The sequence below is a fragment of the Geotrypetes seraphini genome, chromosome 1, assembly GCF_902459505.1.
Source record: "Geotrypetes seraphini chromosome 1, aGeoSer1.1, whole genome shotgun sequence".
NCBI classification, from domain to species: Eukaryota; Metazoa; Chordata; class Amphibia; order Gymnophiona; family Dermophiidae; genus Geotrypetes; species Geotrypetes seraphini.
In genome coordinates this window covers 382021664-382036745 of record NC_047084.1, presented here as the reverse complement: position 1 = coordinate 382036745, position 15082 = coordinate 382021664, and the positions used below count along the sequence as shown (strand labels likewise).

Sequence of the window (15082 nt, the reverse complement as noted above, 5' to 3'; positions counted from 1 at the left end):
AACTATCCTGTTTCTTCCCTGAGGATATGGTTTGAGCCGTGGTGATAGGTGGTAGATTATCTTCCGAGATCATTAAGATATCCTTCAAGTATCTACGCACCATTTCCAATGGAGATATTACTGGAGATTTAGGAAAGTTTAACAGTTTTAAGTTTCTTCTCTTTATTTTCCATAAACTCAAGTTTTTTTAAATAAAAGATCTTTCTTTAATAATCTCCATTTCTACCTTTTTTATTTGCTCAATCTGTTCTTCATGCTTTTTTAATTCATCTCCCTGTTCTTTTAACTTTTTCTCATGGACCTCACCTGAGAGCCGACAGAGACACAATCTGCCTGTACCTTAGTCATTGCATACTGAATCCAGCAGGGACGTAACAGAAATATGTTTAATTATATACCTAATTGGTGAATGAAATTATTAGACACTATGAGATTCATAATCAAAACAGAAATATGTCTAAAAACCCACCCATATCGGCACTTACATGACCTAAAAGACAGGTCGTCCAAGTGCCGATAATCAAAACGGGTTTGTAGACGTATCTAGAGGCATTTTACGCCTCTGACTGCCGCTGTATGTCCAGAGCGAAAAGGGGCATTTTTCGAGGAGTGGTAAGGTTTGATGAGACTTCCTGGATGGAACTTATATGTTTGACTTAGGCAATCTAAAAAACAGGTCTAAGTGCCCAGAAGGTATCCAAAATGACCAGATAACCACTGCAGGGACAAAGTACAGACCCCACACACTCCCCCAGTGATCACTGACCCACCCCACACCACTATACAAATTGGAATAAAAATGTACATACCTGCCTCCGGAACAGGAGCACCTGGCATAGGAAAGCGTAGAAGAACTGCACAGAGGTGGCTTAAGTAGCCTTGGTGGGGGGGGGGGGGGTGTCTAGTGAACCATAGAGAGCAGGACCCAGGCCCATAAGCCACTCTAACCACTGCATTCATGGTGAAAAATTTGAGTCCAGCAAAACCCTACTGTACTGCCATATAGGTGCCACCTGTAGCCATAAGGGCTATTTGGGTGGTAGACAGATGGGTATAGTAAGCTTTGGGGGTGTTTTGGGGGGCTCACCATGACCTACAAGGGAGTTGTGATGAGATGTTTATGTGGCACCCTTTTTGTGAAGTTCACAACAATGCCCCACTACTATATTGCCATGTCTGGGTGGCCAGTCCATCACTTTGATGACCCCTTCTACATCCAAAAGGTCTGGTTCTAGGCATTTCAGACTTGGAAGATTTTTGGGGATGAGAATGCGGTACAAAGATAGATGACTTGGCAGTATGGATGATCAAACGGCCAGACGTAGAAGTAGATGATTTTGGGGAAAAAAAAATATTTAGGCTATATTTTTCAAGAATGGACTTTAGACACTGCTGACTTTGAGTGACTAGGTCTCTAGGCCCAAAACGTGTTTCACGTATTGTATCAGTTACATCTTTGTTTCCTTATTCTTGTATCTGTTGTTAATCAGATAAACTATACTGTATAGTTCTTGTAAAATAGGACCTAATAATTAAGGCCTACCCAATTGTTTATTGCTAATTATGTGCAGAGATGCTCCTACAATTTGTGAATTACCCAAATTCCCTATGCCTCCCCTCCCTTCTCTGCCTCTATGGCTGATATATACAGATAAAGACAAGTAGATATTATGTGAGCGAGAAAGAAAGAGATGTGGCAACATTTCAAAGTGTACAGCAGTTGCTGTGAGAGCTTATTAGCATATCATGGTTGGAGACAATGTGCTACTATGCTGCTAATGCTTTTACTAGTTTTAAAATCACCTGTAGAATTTGAAAACCTTCCTGGAGATAAACAGGGTTAAAGTCTTACTGAAAAGTAGTTGAATTAGCATAAGTTTGAAACTTCAAAATCATCAATCTTCAGGCCTTCATTTTAAGCTACGGTACTAGTTATGCATCTTTCATAAAATTGAATTATGAATGTTTGCAATTCTGAATGCTTATGAAAGGTACATGAATAGTATGGGTCCTGTGTGGCTAAAGCCACGCCCCTAGGAGGGGCCTTAGGCAACTGGCCCAATTCTGGTTGGCCCAGGTGCCTAAGGTCCCTCCTATGGGCGTCTCTCACCCTCACTACGCCATTGATCTCACCTACTGATTCACAGAGGCTTGAGCACAGGCTGTTAGGCATCTGCAGGGGGCTCAGAGAGGCTCTTCAGCGTGCTGGCTGCAATATCACCTTCTCCCTTTTACGCTGTTCTACAGGGGTTGAAGATCACTCTGCCATTGGTCTGACTGGCAGCCTGAAAATCTCAGCATTTGGAAGATTGCCTGATTGAGGCAAGGTCTCCTCAAATTCTGCTATGCGTTGGAGATGTTTCACAAGTTGGAAGTAAGCCATAGTGCTTACTGAAAAGTACACAAAAAATTTTCTTGTTAAATTTTCTTTTGTACCATCCATTTACCCCCATTTTTTCTATAAACATTTATTGTTTGGGTACGATGCCAATGTGAAGCCTATGGAGTATTGCATACACTATTATGAGTTAGAGCTGAGGCAGGCTGCAGCACCTTCACATCACATGGCCCTGTCAGTAAGGCTGTTATAGCCTGTGGGCAGAATCGGGGTGGGGGAGGGGAAATGTCTGATAAATAATTTTTGGAGGTTTCTGCCACATTATATAAGGCCTCCCACCTCTAAAATCCTGGTTTTAGTTAAGGTGGTTTCAAGCTTTTTTTTGGCGCTAAAACACTGCTGCAGTGGCCATCTTTGATTTGACAATTTTTTTTTTTTTTTTTAATTTTCCAGATCCTTCAGATCACCTCATTTTGCCTCAAAGCTAGCATGGTTGGATTCCTCAGGCTCAAATACTCAAAATTCATGTCAGATTTCTGCTGGATGGATGACAGAGGAATGCCTTTGCACCACATGCCACACAGCACGTGAAGGGGAGGTGGAAGCATCAGGCTTAGCCTCCTCTTTGGTCTTAGGGCTATGGTACCTTTGGGGAGGTGCATCTTTCATGGAAGAAAATCTCTCCTAAAGCCGCGAAGCCCAAGAGACGTAAGGTGGAGTTACCTAAAAGGACTCAGAGCTGCCTAGTACAGGCTTTTCTCTTGAATTGAATTTAATTTGGAGAGCCTATTTGGATAGCCAGGATCCTCTTAGGAAGTCTGGCGGTGAGCCAGGAGTCATGCAAGGGAGCGTGGGCTCCCAGGGGGTGCATCAGGTGCTTGGCAGAAGCTGTCCAGGATCCTATAGACCTTTCCGACAGGGACTCGGAAGGTGAGGGATCAGACTTTATGCCCTGGATGCTGCAGAGCGAAGATTTAGGGTCGCGAGCAGGAGTGAGTACACAGGAAGCAGTGGGGGCCCTCAACCAAGTGAAGGATCCCATAGTACGTCAGCTGTTTAAGTCTGTGGGAGTTAGTTAGAGGCCCCTTCCTCTCAGTGTTCTATCCCGAGTGGAGTGCATTTGCAACCCACATCTTTTCTCTGGCATCCTGAGGGTTCTCTAAAGATAAATTACTATGTGTGCCAATGGATGGACAAAACAGTGATTACCAGATTATCCTATGGCACAGGAGTGTCATCCAGCCTAAGGTGGATGCCTTAGTTGCTCAGTTAACCAAATGCACAACCCTACTTTGTGAGGGAGGCATGGTGATGAAGGATATGCAGGATCGCAGAGTGAATGTGGTCTTAAAAAGAAAGCATATATTGCCTATGGCAAGCAATGCCAGTCTCCTTGAAAATGCATTCCACAAATCTTTCTGCAAATTTAGTCTATATCTCATCCTGACTCAAATAGAGCTTTGAGAAGTTCAAGAATTAACACTAGCAAAGAAATTCTAAGCCGCAGTTCACTTCTCATGCTCTTACTGCTCACTCAGACATAGAAGTAAAGAGAGAAATTCATCATCTACGTCTTCCTCCTGAACCTCCACCTCCCCTAGATCCATGGGGACATCCTCATCCTCTCCCTGACCCTTTTCTTCTTTCCCTCATCTTTCAAGGATTTGGATTAGACTGGTGTTCCCACAGAACTGAGGAGCTTCCCAAGGTGCCTCTGGCCCAAGGGCGGGATCTGATTGATGCCCTTAGGGAATTACGAGGCAACCTTTCTGGGGGCCTAATATATTTATTATAGTATTTATGGGAAAAGTGCTAGCACAAATATTGTGTTTAAACTGTGTGTGTACATTTTCTGAATCATTTTAAAAGGAAAATTATTCCCTTTAAAACAGGCTTAGGGGCGCTTGTGAGCAGCAACTAAGATGGTAGCTTAGAGCTTTTGCTCGGCACATTTTGAACATTACGCATTGAAATATTGTAAAACAGAAGTTTCTTCTTCGCAAAATCAAGGAATTAAAAGGCAAACATTGGAACCTCCATCCCCCTGCAAGTCGCAGTTGAATAAACAGGAAGAAACCAGCATGCTTACTATTCTACAAGAATTGCATCAGATAAAAAATCTTCTCAGAAAACAAAGAATCCCATTCGTATCTTAAGGAAGATACACTTAATATAAAATATCAACTAAGTTCTCTTATTTTGAGGATGGAATTTGTGGAAAACAAAATTCAAACATCAAAAATCCTTCTAGTTATTGGATCGTGATTTAGAAGACCTGAACAACTTTTTGAGTTGATCCAATTTTTGCATACTGGAACTTCCAAAGAAAGCAAAGACCTTAATGTAATTCAGTTTCTTGAATACAGGATCCCCAAAATACTGGATTTGAAAGCTGCTCATCCGCTAGAACTCGAGAGAACTCATCGAGCACCCTCTTTCATTCCTCATAATGCTAATTTTCCTCAAGTGAATATAATAAAAACTTTGTTTAGATTTTACAATTTGCTAAAGCCAGAGCACCGCTTAAATTTGAAGGACATAATATTCTTTTTATCGCAAATTTGCACAAAAGAACCATACAAAGACGTAAATGGTTCTTTTCTATGAGGCTGTGGCTCAAGCAGATTGTAATTCACTCACAGTGGAATAACCACTACACATTGGCTTCCAACCACCAGCCACCTCTCATGAGACCTGAAGAAGAGAAATATTGCTAATATAAGAGATTGTTAATACTGGCACCCTGAAGAAAAAGATCTGCTATGCCATTAGTATTAAATCTATTGAAAAGAAGGAATTATTTATTATTTTAGAAACTTGGAAGTTTGAAGAAGAAAAGAAAAAGGATAACATCACCTAAGTATTAAATAGATTAGCTGAAAAAAAGTAAAAAAAGAAGAAAGAAAAAAATATAAATAGTTTTGAAGAAAGGGGTGGCTGGTGGTTGGAACTTAAGCCAATGATTATAAATAAGAGTAACTGTAAAGTGGAATACTAACACCCTTTGGAGATGCTCTAATTCTGAGGCAACTCCTCCACCTAGTGAATAGTTAAAAATAAGGAAGTTAGTTAGTCTTAAGGATATTTTGGGGTGGGTTTCATGATATTTTTCTCAATGGAATAGTAATTTATTGTCAAGCAGATTGCTAAATATGGCCTTTTGTTCCCTGCAGCAATGAAAGTCACATCAATAAAGTCACAAAATCTTTTGAGGATCCTGATGCTCTTATTCAACACATGAAGCAATTAGGATTTGTTGATATGGAAATATCATCTGTTACACGAAGCTCCTTTTTTGACTCATCATACTCCTTATAATTATATCTTCTGGCAATTCTTGTAGTTCCAGCAAGATCTGATTGGATATCTATGTGATCGTTTCCCTCTACAAACTTTATTCCATCCGATTGCTTGCATATGAAGATGCGTTTTATGTACCACTCAGTTTTGAATATTAATGTTTTGCACAAATAGGCGTCTTTCTCATTTGACTTATAAAATGAGATTCTTTAGTAGCTTTTTTTAAAAAAATTCTGACTATAGAAATTTATGCTTTATTTTATTTTATACTTTTATTTCTTAGCTTGCTTACATGCTTGCTTATCCACTTGTTCTTTTTAATCTGTCTCACTGTGATTTTGCTTTCCTTCTATTTGCTCTCATTTTGGCACTTACATGGTTTGATAGTTGTTAAATGTTTTTCAGATGAGCAGTGTTATAATATTTCAATTTATATCTGCAGTTTGTTCGATTGATTTGTCTGATTAATGCATAAGGTCATGACTTTAGCGTTTAAGGCACTACATTTGGGTTAACCCGATTATTTGGCAAAACTTCTGGTTCCTTACAGATCAGTTTGAAATCTACAGTCATCCAGTGCCCATCAACTGACTCTGCCTTCAGCTCATCTAGTTAAGTTAGCATCCACCCGAAATTCTGCTCTTTTTTTTATTTTTGCTTCTGTTCCTTCATTATGGAATTACCTTCCCATTGAACTACGATGTGAACTCTCTTGCCCTAAGAGTAGAAGTCTTTTGAAAACTTAACTTTTTGGCTTAGCATTTCCATAGATACCCTAGGGAGGACTATAATGTTGCAACTAACACAAGTCCCCTAGAGCCTGATTCTCAAAAACACGTGTCCCAATGGCAGGCAGCACTGGTAGGCGTCATACCTCCATCTGGCAGCCAATCGGGACGCATGTTTAAAAAAACTCTTGAGGCAGGATGCCCATATTGTAGACCTCTGGAGCATGCGGTACTACATGTCTGTGTAGACATGTAGTACCGCATGGGTGTGGCTTTGCCCGGAAGTGGCTTTGGGTGAACTTAAGCAAAGATGCAAGACAAGACGCCTTAAATTTAGGCCTGTAGAATGCTGGCCTATGTTTTGGGCCTCTGAATGGGACTGTAGACACCAACGTGTGATTGACAGACAATTGGCGGCTGCTTTTTAGGTGGCCATCGATGTCAGTGTCCAGAAGAGAATCAGGCTCATAGTGTGTTTTTTTTTTCTTTTCTTTTCCTGCTATCCTTTACATATGAAATGTATTATGTATATGACATTTTCTTTCCACTACTAGGATGAAAATTCCAATAATGAAACAAATGTAATAAATATTTACAGTACATGATGGATTATTAATCTTAGTTGGTAATATTTCTTTGTATAGATTTACAATTCTGTTCTTCTTTCATCTATATCAAGGATGTGCTTGGCTGACTGAAGGAGACACATGATAGTTTTATTAAAATACAGCCCGATGTCTTGCAGGATTTTTTTTAAATTTTGTATTCATTTATTTTTCTGCTCATCAGAGAAGTGTTTGGAAACATAAAACTCAGACATTCTGTTAAAACTAGCTGAATATTAAAAGGCCTCTTGCTGGGCTTAAGACCAGATTGTGGCTGTACCATAGCTTGTATTCAGATGATGGGTCAACATGAAACCGGGCTAAGATCAGTCTCTTTACGGCCTTCATTCCTCTGGGAGCCTCCTAACAGATTTTACTTGTCTTGCTCTCTTACAGCAATATTTTTGTGTTTATTGTAGGAACCTACCTTTTACATGCTACAAAGCAAACAGTGAGCATAATTTTTAAATTTTAATAAGCTGAATTTGCTTCTTACGGCAACAGTTGATTTTAGTCGTTAATCATGGTTGACAATCATAGGAACATAAGAAGTTAAAGGGTCATGGATTTGATATATTGCATTTCTGTAGTACAAGTGGTTTATATATATAAACATGCAGATACTTTCTGTATCCTTAGTGAGCTCACAATCTAATATTTGTACCTGGGGCAACAGAGGGTTAAGTGACTCACTCAGGGTCACAAAGAGCTGCATGGGACTTGAACCCAGTTTCCCCAGGTTCTTAGCCTATTGCACTAACCATTAGGGCACTCCTTCATAGTGCTGGCTCAGATCAAAGGTCCTTTGAGCTCAGCATTTATTCTCTTAACAGTGGTCAGTCCCAATTGCTAGAAATTACCCAGCAGATGCAAAATAGTAGATTCGCTTCTTATTGCCCACTGCCGAATCTACAGCATATAGCTAATAGTTTTTTATGCTCCTTTACTTTAGGAATTTGTCCCCAAAACATTTATGTAGTATATAGTCAAAAGTGATTCACAGTCATACATTAACTCCTGAATTCTATGTATCCCCCCAGATTTGCTCACCCAGATTTGTGTGCACGCTCATGATCCGTGTGCAGATCGACAACCAGTTATAGAAGTTAATTGGTACTAATTAAAATTTGCATATGTGCACCTGGCTGCACACTATTCTATAAGGCAGGGGGGTAGGGAACTCTGCTCCTTGAGAGCCATATTCCAGTCGGGTTTTCAGGATTTCCCCAATGAATATGCATTGAAAGCAGTGCATGCAAATAGATCTCATGCATATTCATTGCGGATATCCTGAAAACACGACTGGAATAAGGCTCTCGAGGACCGGAGTTCCCTACCCCTTCTATAAGGCATGATGCCTAACTCTACTAGTGCATAACTCAAAAGGGGGCTTCAGGGTCAGCATTTACACCAGGTACCTAGGTGTGGAAATCGGCACCAAGAACTATTCTAAAATGACGCATGCAGTTTATATAATAGTTCTTAGCGCTTATTATTTCAGTGCCCATTTTGGAGCACCATGTATAGAATTTCCCCCCTTAAATGCATAACAAAAGTACACCCCTCCCCAAAGCCTCCCTATATGACCTATAAAATCTCCACTATTTCCCAAACCACTGCTCACCATCCGTCAACCATCAAATAGCTTCTAGAAGTGCCATGCTTTATCCAACTTTATACATTTTAAATAATCCTGCAAAAGTGTAACTTTGTCTGGCACAATATTCCATAACACAGGTGTAGCTGTGAAGGTACTTCCTCTGGACTTTCCCAAACACTCTTCAATCCTCCCGGGTATAACTTATGGAGAGCTATGGGAAATGGAATGAATTACCCTTCCAAAACACAGAAAATAGATCACTCTGATTTATCTCTGTCATCAGGAATTTTATTCAGCCAAATCATGACATTTAGGGATGAGTCCTTTAGTTTCCTTAGTGTGGAAGGTCTCACCTCTCCCTCCTGGACTGGATGTTTAGCAGCTGTTTCTTAATCAGCTGTAGCTGACTGCTCAAGGTCATGTATATAGGATACATTAAAAACAACAACAACAAATGTTCCTGTACAAATAAAAAAAATAACAGAAAAGTAGAAGTGGGTGGATCGTTAGGCAGAGAATTCTACAATAAAAGGAATTGCCAAAAGTGTGTGTGTGGGGGGTGGAAGGGGGTGGGGGGTAAAACAGCCAATATTTATTAACACAAACATGAAATAGACCTGCAAGGGTCAATGTAAGGTCCCAAATAGGAAGTTATTTGAAGGCAAATATTTAGAAGGAGGACGTAACATAGTACCAGTTTCAGTGTAATTGCCTGCATTAGAAGCCACAAACATCTACCATATTTTCACATAGATAACGCGCACCCGTGTAAAACGCGCACACGGGTATAGCGCGCGAAAAACACAAATTTATGTACAGAAATTTTTATATACTGCGTACATCCGTATACCGCGCATGCTGCCCGACTCTCCCGTCACCGCCCGACTCTCCTTTCGCCCGCCCCGACTCTCCTCTGGCCACCCAGACTCTCCTTTCGCCTGCCCCAACTCTCCTCTCCCCCTTGAAGTCCTGTACCCACCCTGAAAGCCTAATGCCCCCCCCGATGTCCGATTCACCCCCCCCCCCCGTAGGACCGCTCGCACGCACCCCCACCCCGAAGGACCGCTCGCACGTACTCCCACCCGCACCCCCACCCTGAAGGACCGCTCGCACCCCCACAGCCTCCCGACCCCCCCCCCCCATCATGTAGAAGCTCCTACCGGTGTCCTGCTGCTTCCTCTTGGCGGTCCCGACTCCCCGACACGATTGGGGTAAGAGGGAGCTCAAGCCCTCTTGCCCCAGCCAACCGCGGCACCCCCGACACGATCGGGGCAAGAGGGAGCTCAAGCCCTCTTGTCCCCCCGACTCTCCGACACGATCGGGGCAAAAGGGAGCCCAAGCCCTCTTGCCCCGCCGACTCCCCAACTCCCCGACAATATCGGGCCAGGAGGGAGCCCAAGTCCTCCTGGCCCTGGCGACCCCGCCCCCCACGCTAGTTGTTCGGGCCAGGAGGGAGCCCAAACCCTCCTGGCCAGGGCGACCCCCTACCCCCACCCCACACTACATTACGGGCAGGAGGGATCCCAGGCCCTCCTGCCCTCGACACAAACCCCCCTCCCCCCCCAAGAACCTCCGACCGCCCCCCCCCAGCCAACCCGCGACCCCCCTGGCCGACCCCCACAACACCCCCACCCCCCTTCCCCGTACCTTTGTGTAGTTGGCCGGACAGACGGGGGCCAAACCCGCCTGTCCGGCAGGCAGCCAACGACGGAATGAGGCCGGATTGGCCCATCCGTCCCAAAGCTACGCCTACTGGTGGGGCCTAAGGCGCCTAGGCCAATCAGAATAGGCCCGGGAGCCTTAGGTCCCTCCTGGGGGCAGGGCCTTGGGCACATGGTCGGGTTGGGCCCATGTGCCTCAGGCCCCACCCCCAGGTGGGACCTAAGGCTCCCGGGCCTATTCTGATTGGCCCAGGCGCCTTAGACCCCACCAGTAGGCGGAGCTTTGGGACGGATGGGCCAATCCGGCCTCATTCCGTCGTTGGCTGTCTGCCGGACAGGCGAGTTTGACTCCTGTCTGTCCGGCCAACTACACAAAGGTACAGGGAAGAGGGGTGGGGGTGTTGTGGGGGTCGGCCAGGGGGGTCGCGGGTCGGCTGGGGTGCGGTCGGAGGTTCTTGGGGGTGCGGTCGTTGGGGGGGAGAGGGGTTTGCGTCGAGGGCAGGAGGGCCTGGGAACCCTCCTGCCCGTAATGTAGTGCGGGGTGGGGGTAGGGGGTCGCCGTGGCCAGGAGGGTTTGGGCTCCCTCCTGGCCCGAACAACTAGCGGGGGGGGGGGGGGGTCGCCAGGGCCAGGAGGACTTGGGCTCCCTCCTGGCCCGAACAACTAGCGGGGGGGTCGCCAGGGCCAGGAGGACTTGGGCTCCCTCCTGGCCCGATATTGTCGGGGAGTTGGGGAGTCGGCGGGGCAAGAGGGCTTGGGCTCCCTTATGCCCCGATCATGTCGGGGAGTCGGGGGGGCAAGAGGGCTTGAGCTCCCTCTTGCCCCGATCGTGTCGGGGGTGCCGCGGTTGGCTGGGGCAAGAGGGCTTGATCTCCCTCTTGCCCCGATCGTGTCGGGTGTCGGGACCGCCAAGAGGAAGCAGCAGGACACCGGTAGGAGCTTTTACATGATGGGGGGGGGTCGGGAGGCTGTGGGGGTGCGAGCGGTCCTTCAGGGTGGGAGTGCGGGTACGGGTGGGAGTGCGTGCGAGCGGTCCTTTGGGGTGGGGGTGCGAGCGGTCCTTCGGGGTGGGGGTGCGAGCAGTCCTGCGGGGAGGGTGAATCGGGGGGGGGGGGGAACTATGTAAAAAAATTTTTGTACAACGCGCTCACGTGTATACCGCGCAAGGTTTGTAAAAACACGTATAACGCGCGCGTTATATGCGTGAAAATACGGTAAATAGTTTTGAGCACATGTATAAAAAAACAAAATATCATTCCAAAGTAGGGAGTTCCATTTGCAGTGAACACTCTTAAGTAATGGTAGTATGAAGAGAATGTATGTATATAGGAGCCTCTGCTCCATGACATGTCTCAATTTGTTGTCTAAGGTGGAAGGTTGGCTTAGTGATGAAGCTGGAATGCTGGCTGCACAGAGCCTTTTGCAGGAACCAATCTTAATTGTAACTGAGATACTACACAGTACTGGTTGTTGTTTAGTACAGCACAAGCTTCTTGTATTTCTGGCCATATACTCGTATATAAGTCAATGGGGATCTTGGCTTATATTCGGGTCAGCGCCTATCTGTCCCCCTCCTGATGTTGTTGCAGGCCTCAACCAGGCCTGCTGTAAGACCTGGTGGGCAAGTGGTAGACCAGGACAGGAGTGATCCCTCCCGCCTCCTGTCCTGGCCAATTGTTGGCTTATATTTGACTATATACGGTACATTCTGAGTACCAACCCCTTCATTCTATAAATGACACCCAAAGATAGGCATGCAATTATAGAATAGGATCTTTTATGTGTATAGATTAATTTGCTCAATTGGTGCAATAACAATCAGTAACTGGCCTTAAGAAGTGCTAATTGCACTGATTAATAGTTATGTATGTAATTGTTCTAAGCCTCTAAACAACACACCTGATTTCTAGTGTGCAACTCCAAAGGTGTGACTAGGGAAAGGGGCATAAGCAGATTAGGAACATGCCCAGCATTTAGGTGCAGTATTACACACCTTCTTGCCAATAGTTAGATACAAGCTTTTGGTTGGTGTAAATGGAACTTCCATTATAGAATTTGCACTTAGCATCTTGTATTCCAGTGCCTAATTTTGGGTTACCATTATTGAATCTACACCCGGGTGATCATGTACTCAAGAGTTTCCTAGGTGAACTACATCTTGGATAGTAAAGTAATAAATAGAGAAAGGTATCTAGAAAGCCAGAAAGTCTCAGCTAAAATTTAGAGGGAGAGCAAGTATGCATGTCCTAAAGACAAACTCCCCAAAAAGCATTCAGAGTATAAGCACATGATTGTTACATATCATATCACACACTCAATAGCTCTCTGATTTAATGATGGGATGAGTTAGTCACATGAATTCCCTAGGGACTAGAGAATGACGTGGAGATGGGTACCCATGAGCATCCACAGTGAACTATGGTAAACTCACGGTTAAAAAAAAATAAAAAATTAGCACATTTTACCACAGGTGCAGGAGCAAACCTTTTTACTACCCTGCAGTAAAAGTTTTGCTATTGTGGCAATAAGAAAACACTTAGGTTCTACACCTATGGGTCCGGCATCTCTGTATCCACCCCCCACTTCTCCCAGCGTGGCGTGTGTCTGATAATGCTATAGAAATAATTGATCCCCATGCAGGCCTGCTTTGGGGCCATTACTCTGCCAGGTTTCCCTGTCTTCTGATGCAACTTCCTGTTTTCAAAAACAGGAAGTTGTATCAGAAGGCAGCCCCAGATCCTTGAAAATTCATAAAGGTACAGAGGAGTAAAAGGAAAATAACATGTTGGACTCATGGTGGTGGGGTCTGGAGCCGAAGGGCGAAGGGAAAGACTAGAGAGTGCTGGAGCCAGAGGGAAGGAAGAGAGGTGCTGAAGGGAGGGGAAAAAGTGGTGGATCATGGAGTGGCTACTGCTGGAGGGAAGAGAGAGCGGTGCTGGACCTGCAGAGGAGATGGGAGAAACAGGAAGCAAAAGAGAGTTGCCAAGGGGATATTTGACCACTAGACTACAGGGGGAGGCAGTAACGGTAGCTGCAGAGACACAGCCTTATTTCCTGCAGCTCTACATTGGGAAGATTTCAGCTCTGATATCTGGGGAGTGCTGGAAAGAATATTATTAGGTGCTCTAGCACCCACAGAGTTGGTGCCTATGTATAATATCTAATCTAATCTTCCATTTGTGAGTTGCACATACCTATACAGGCTCAAGGCGACAGATCAAAGAGAAGGGAAAGTTTATGATAGCAGAACTGTAAGAAAAATGAGAGAGAGGATGTGGTTGTTCTGATCTTCTGAATAAAATAGGTTTTATGTAAAAAAAACCCAAAACAACCACCCCAAAAAACCCATGGAGACAGTAGAGGAGGGTGGAAGGGGAGCAAAGGCCTGATTGTTGGGGAGACAAGTGCTGAAAATACCCTTTCTAAAAGTGCTCCTCCTTGACAGCTCTGCAGTACAATAAATCTTACTACAGCTCTTAATCATGGCTACCTTGTTGATTGTGTGCTAATGGAGAAAAAAAAAGCTTTGTATAAATTGTTGAGAATTCTGCCTTTCTCTTTTGTTATCTGTTGCAGTCAACACCTTTGCATCTTGCAGCAGGCTATAATCGAGTTCGAATAGTCCAACTACTTCTTCAGCATGGTGCTGATGTTCATGCAAAAGACAAAGGGTAAGGAGAACATAGTGATTACTTAAATTTTATGTAGAGGAAGGTTCTTTACTGATATTCACCTTACGTTGCCACAAAGGTTTCAAGTTTTCAATATTAAAGAATCTTAAGTTCAGAACTATTTGACTTGTATGGTTTGACAGCTTGTAAGAAAGAAAAATTTAAAGACATCTTTAATAGTTCTGTTTGGAAGTTAGTTGTGGTAAAACAAAGGAAAGACTCGTGGATCTTTTTCTTTGTTCTAATTTTCTAATCAATCCCAAACACCAAAAGAGGTAGGATTAGGACAACTTTGAAACTTGGGAGCAGTAAATTAGATTGTATGCCCTCTGGAGATGGGGAAATATAGGAAATTATATATTACAACTTTCCCCTGTCTTGATCTTCCTCTTCCTTGTCACCAGCAGCAGACTAATTCATACGAGTGAGTTATGATCAACTATCAGCAACTGGTAATAAAGAGCACTGGACTGTATTCTCTGATACAGGATGGCATGCCTGTCTCCAGCAAGCATACAGATAGTCTCTTCTGAGCTCCTGGATGGATTAGCTCCTGTTTTAAGTTGCCTAACTCAGTTGGGCTTGGGGGGTATAGGCTTTTTGGTTGCCTGCACTGGGTTACACCTGGTGGTGCCAGGTCCCTACCCACCCCTGCCTCCCCTTCTGCTGCTTTTTTCATTCTCACTCCCTCCTCACAAAAAAACAACAATCCAGGAGAACTTAAAAATACCCCCCACAGTGAGCAGGTCACTTATTGACTCCCTGTCTTTCTATATACAGCTCAGATTCCTTTTACTGACTTCCAAATGCCTTCATTCTGCAGTTCCTCAGTATCTCTCTTCTTGTAGCTCTCCCTACATTCCTTTATGGGAACGCCCTTCATCAGTAAGTCACTCTTATTTGTATGTTTCTCCACCACCAACTCCAAACTCTGTGTCCTCCATCTTGCTTCACCGTATGCCCACCTTTTTGAGGCTACCTTTAACTCTTAATTCACAAATTCAATACCCATGTTCGTGTTTCTTGAATGGGTTGTAAGCTCTGTCAAGCAGTAATTGTCTCGTACATGTCTGCGTATAGCACTGTGTGTGTTTAGCAGCGCTATAGAAATAACTAATATTATCATGAAGAAACAAGATTCCATTTGGTCTCCTCTTGATATCATTTTGCACCAATTGT

At 44.1% G+C, this 15082-nt stretch overlaps 1 protein-coding gene across 1 annotated transcript in view; it reads left to right on the top strand.

Annotated features, from left to right (window-relative positions):
• Positions 1-15082, top strand: part of TNKS (tankyrase) — a 498734-nt gene that overhangs the window by 206867 nt on the left and 276785 nt on the right. Inside the window, exon 6 of the mRNA XM_033915990.1 lies at positions 13809-13903. Coding sequence (XP_033771881.1) covers positions 13809-13903 — 95 coding nt within the window. The remainder of the gene's footprint in view (positions 1-13808; positions 13904-15082) is intronic.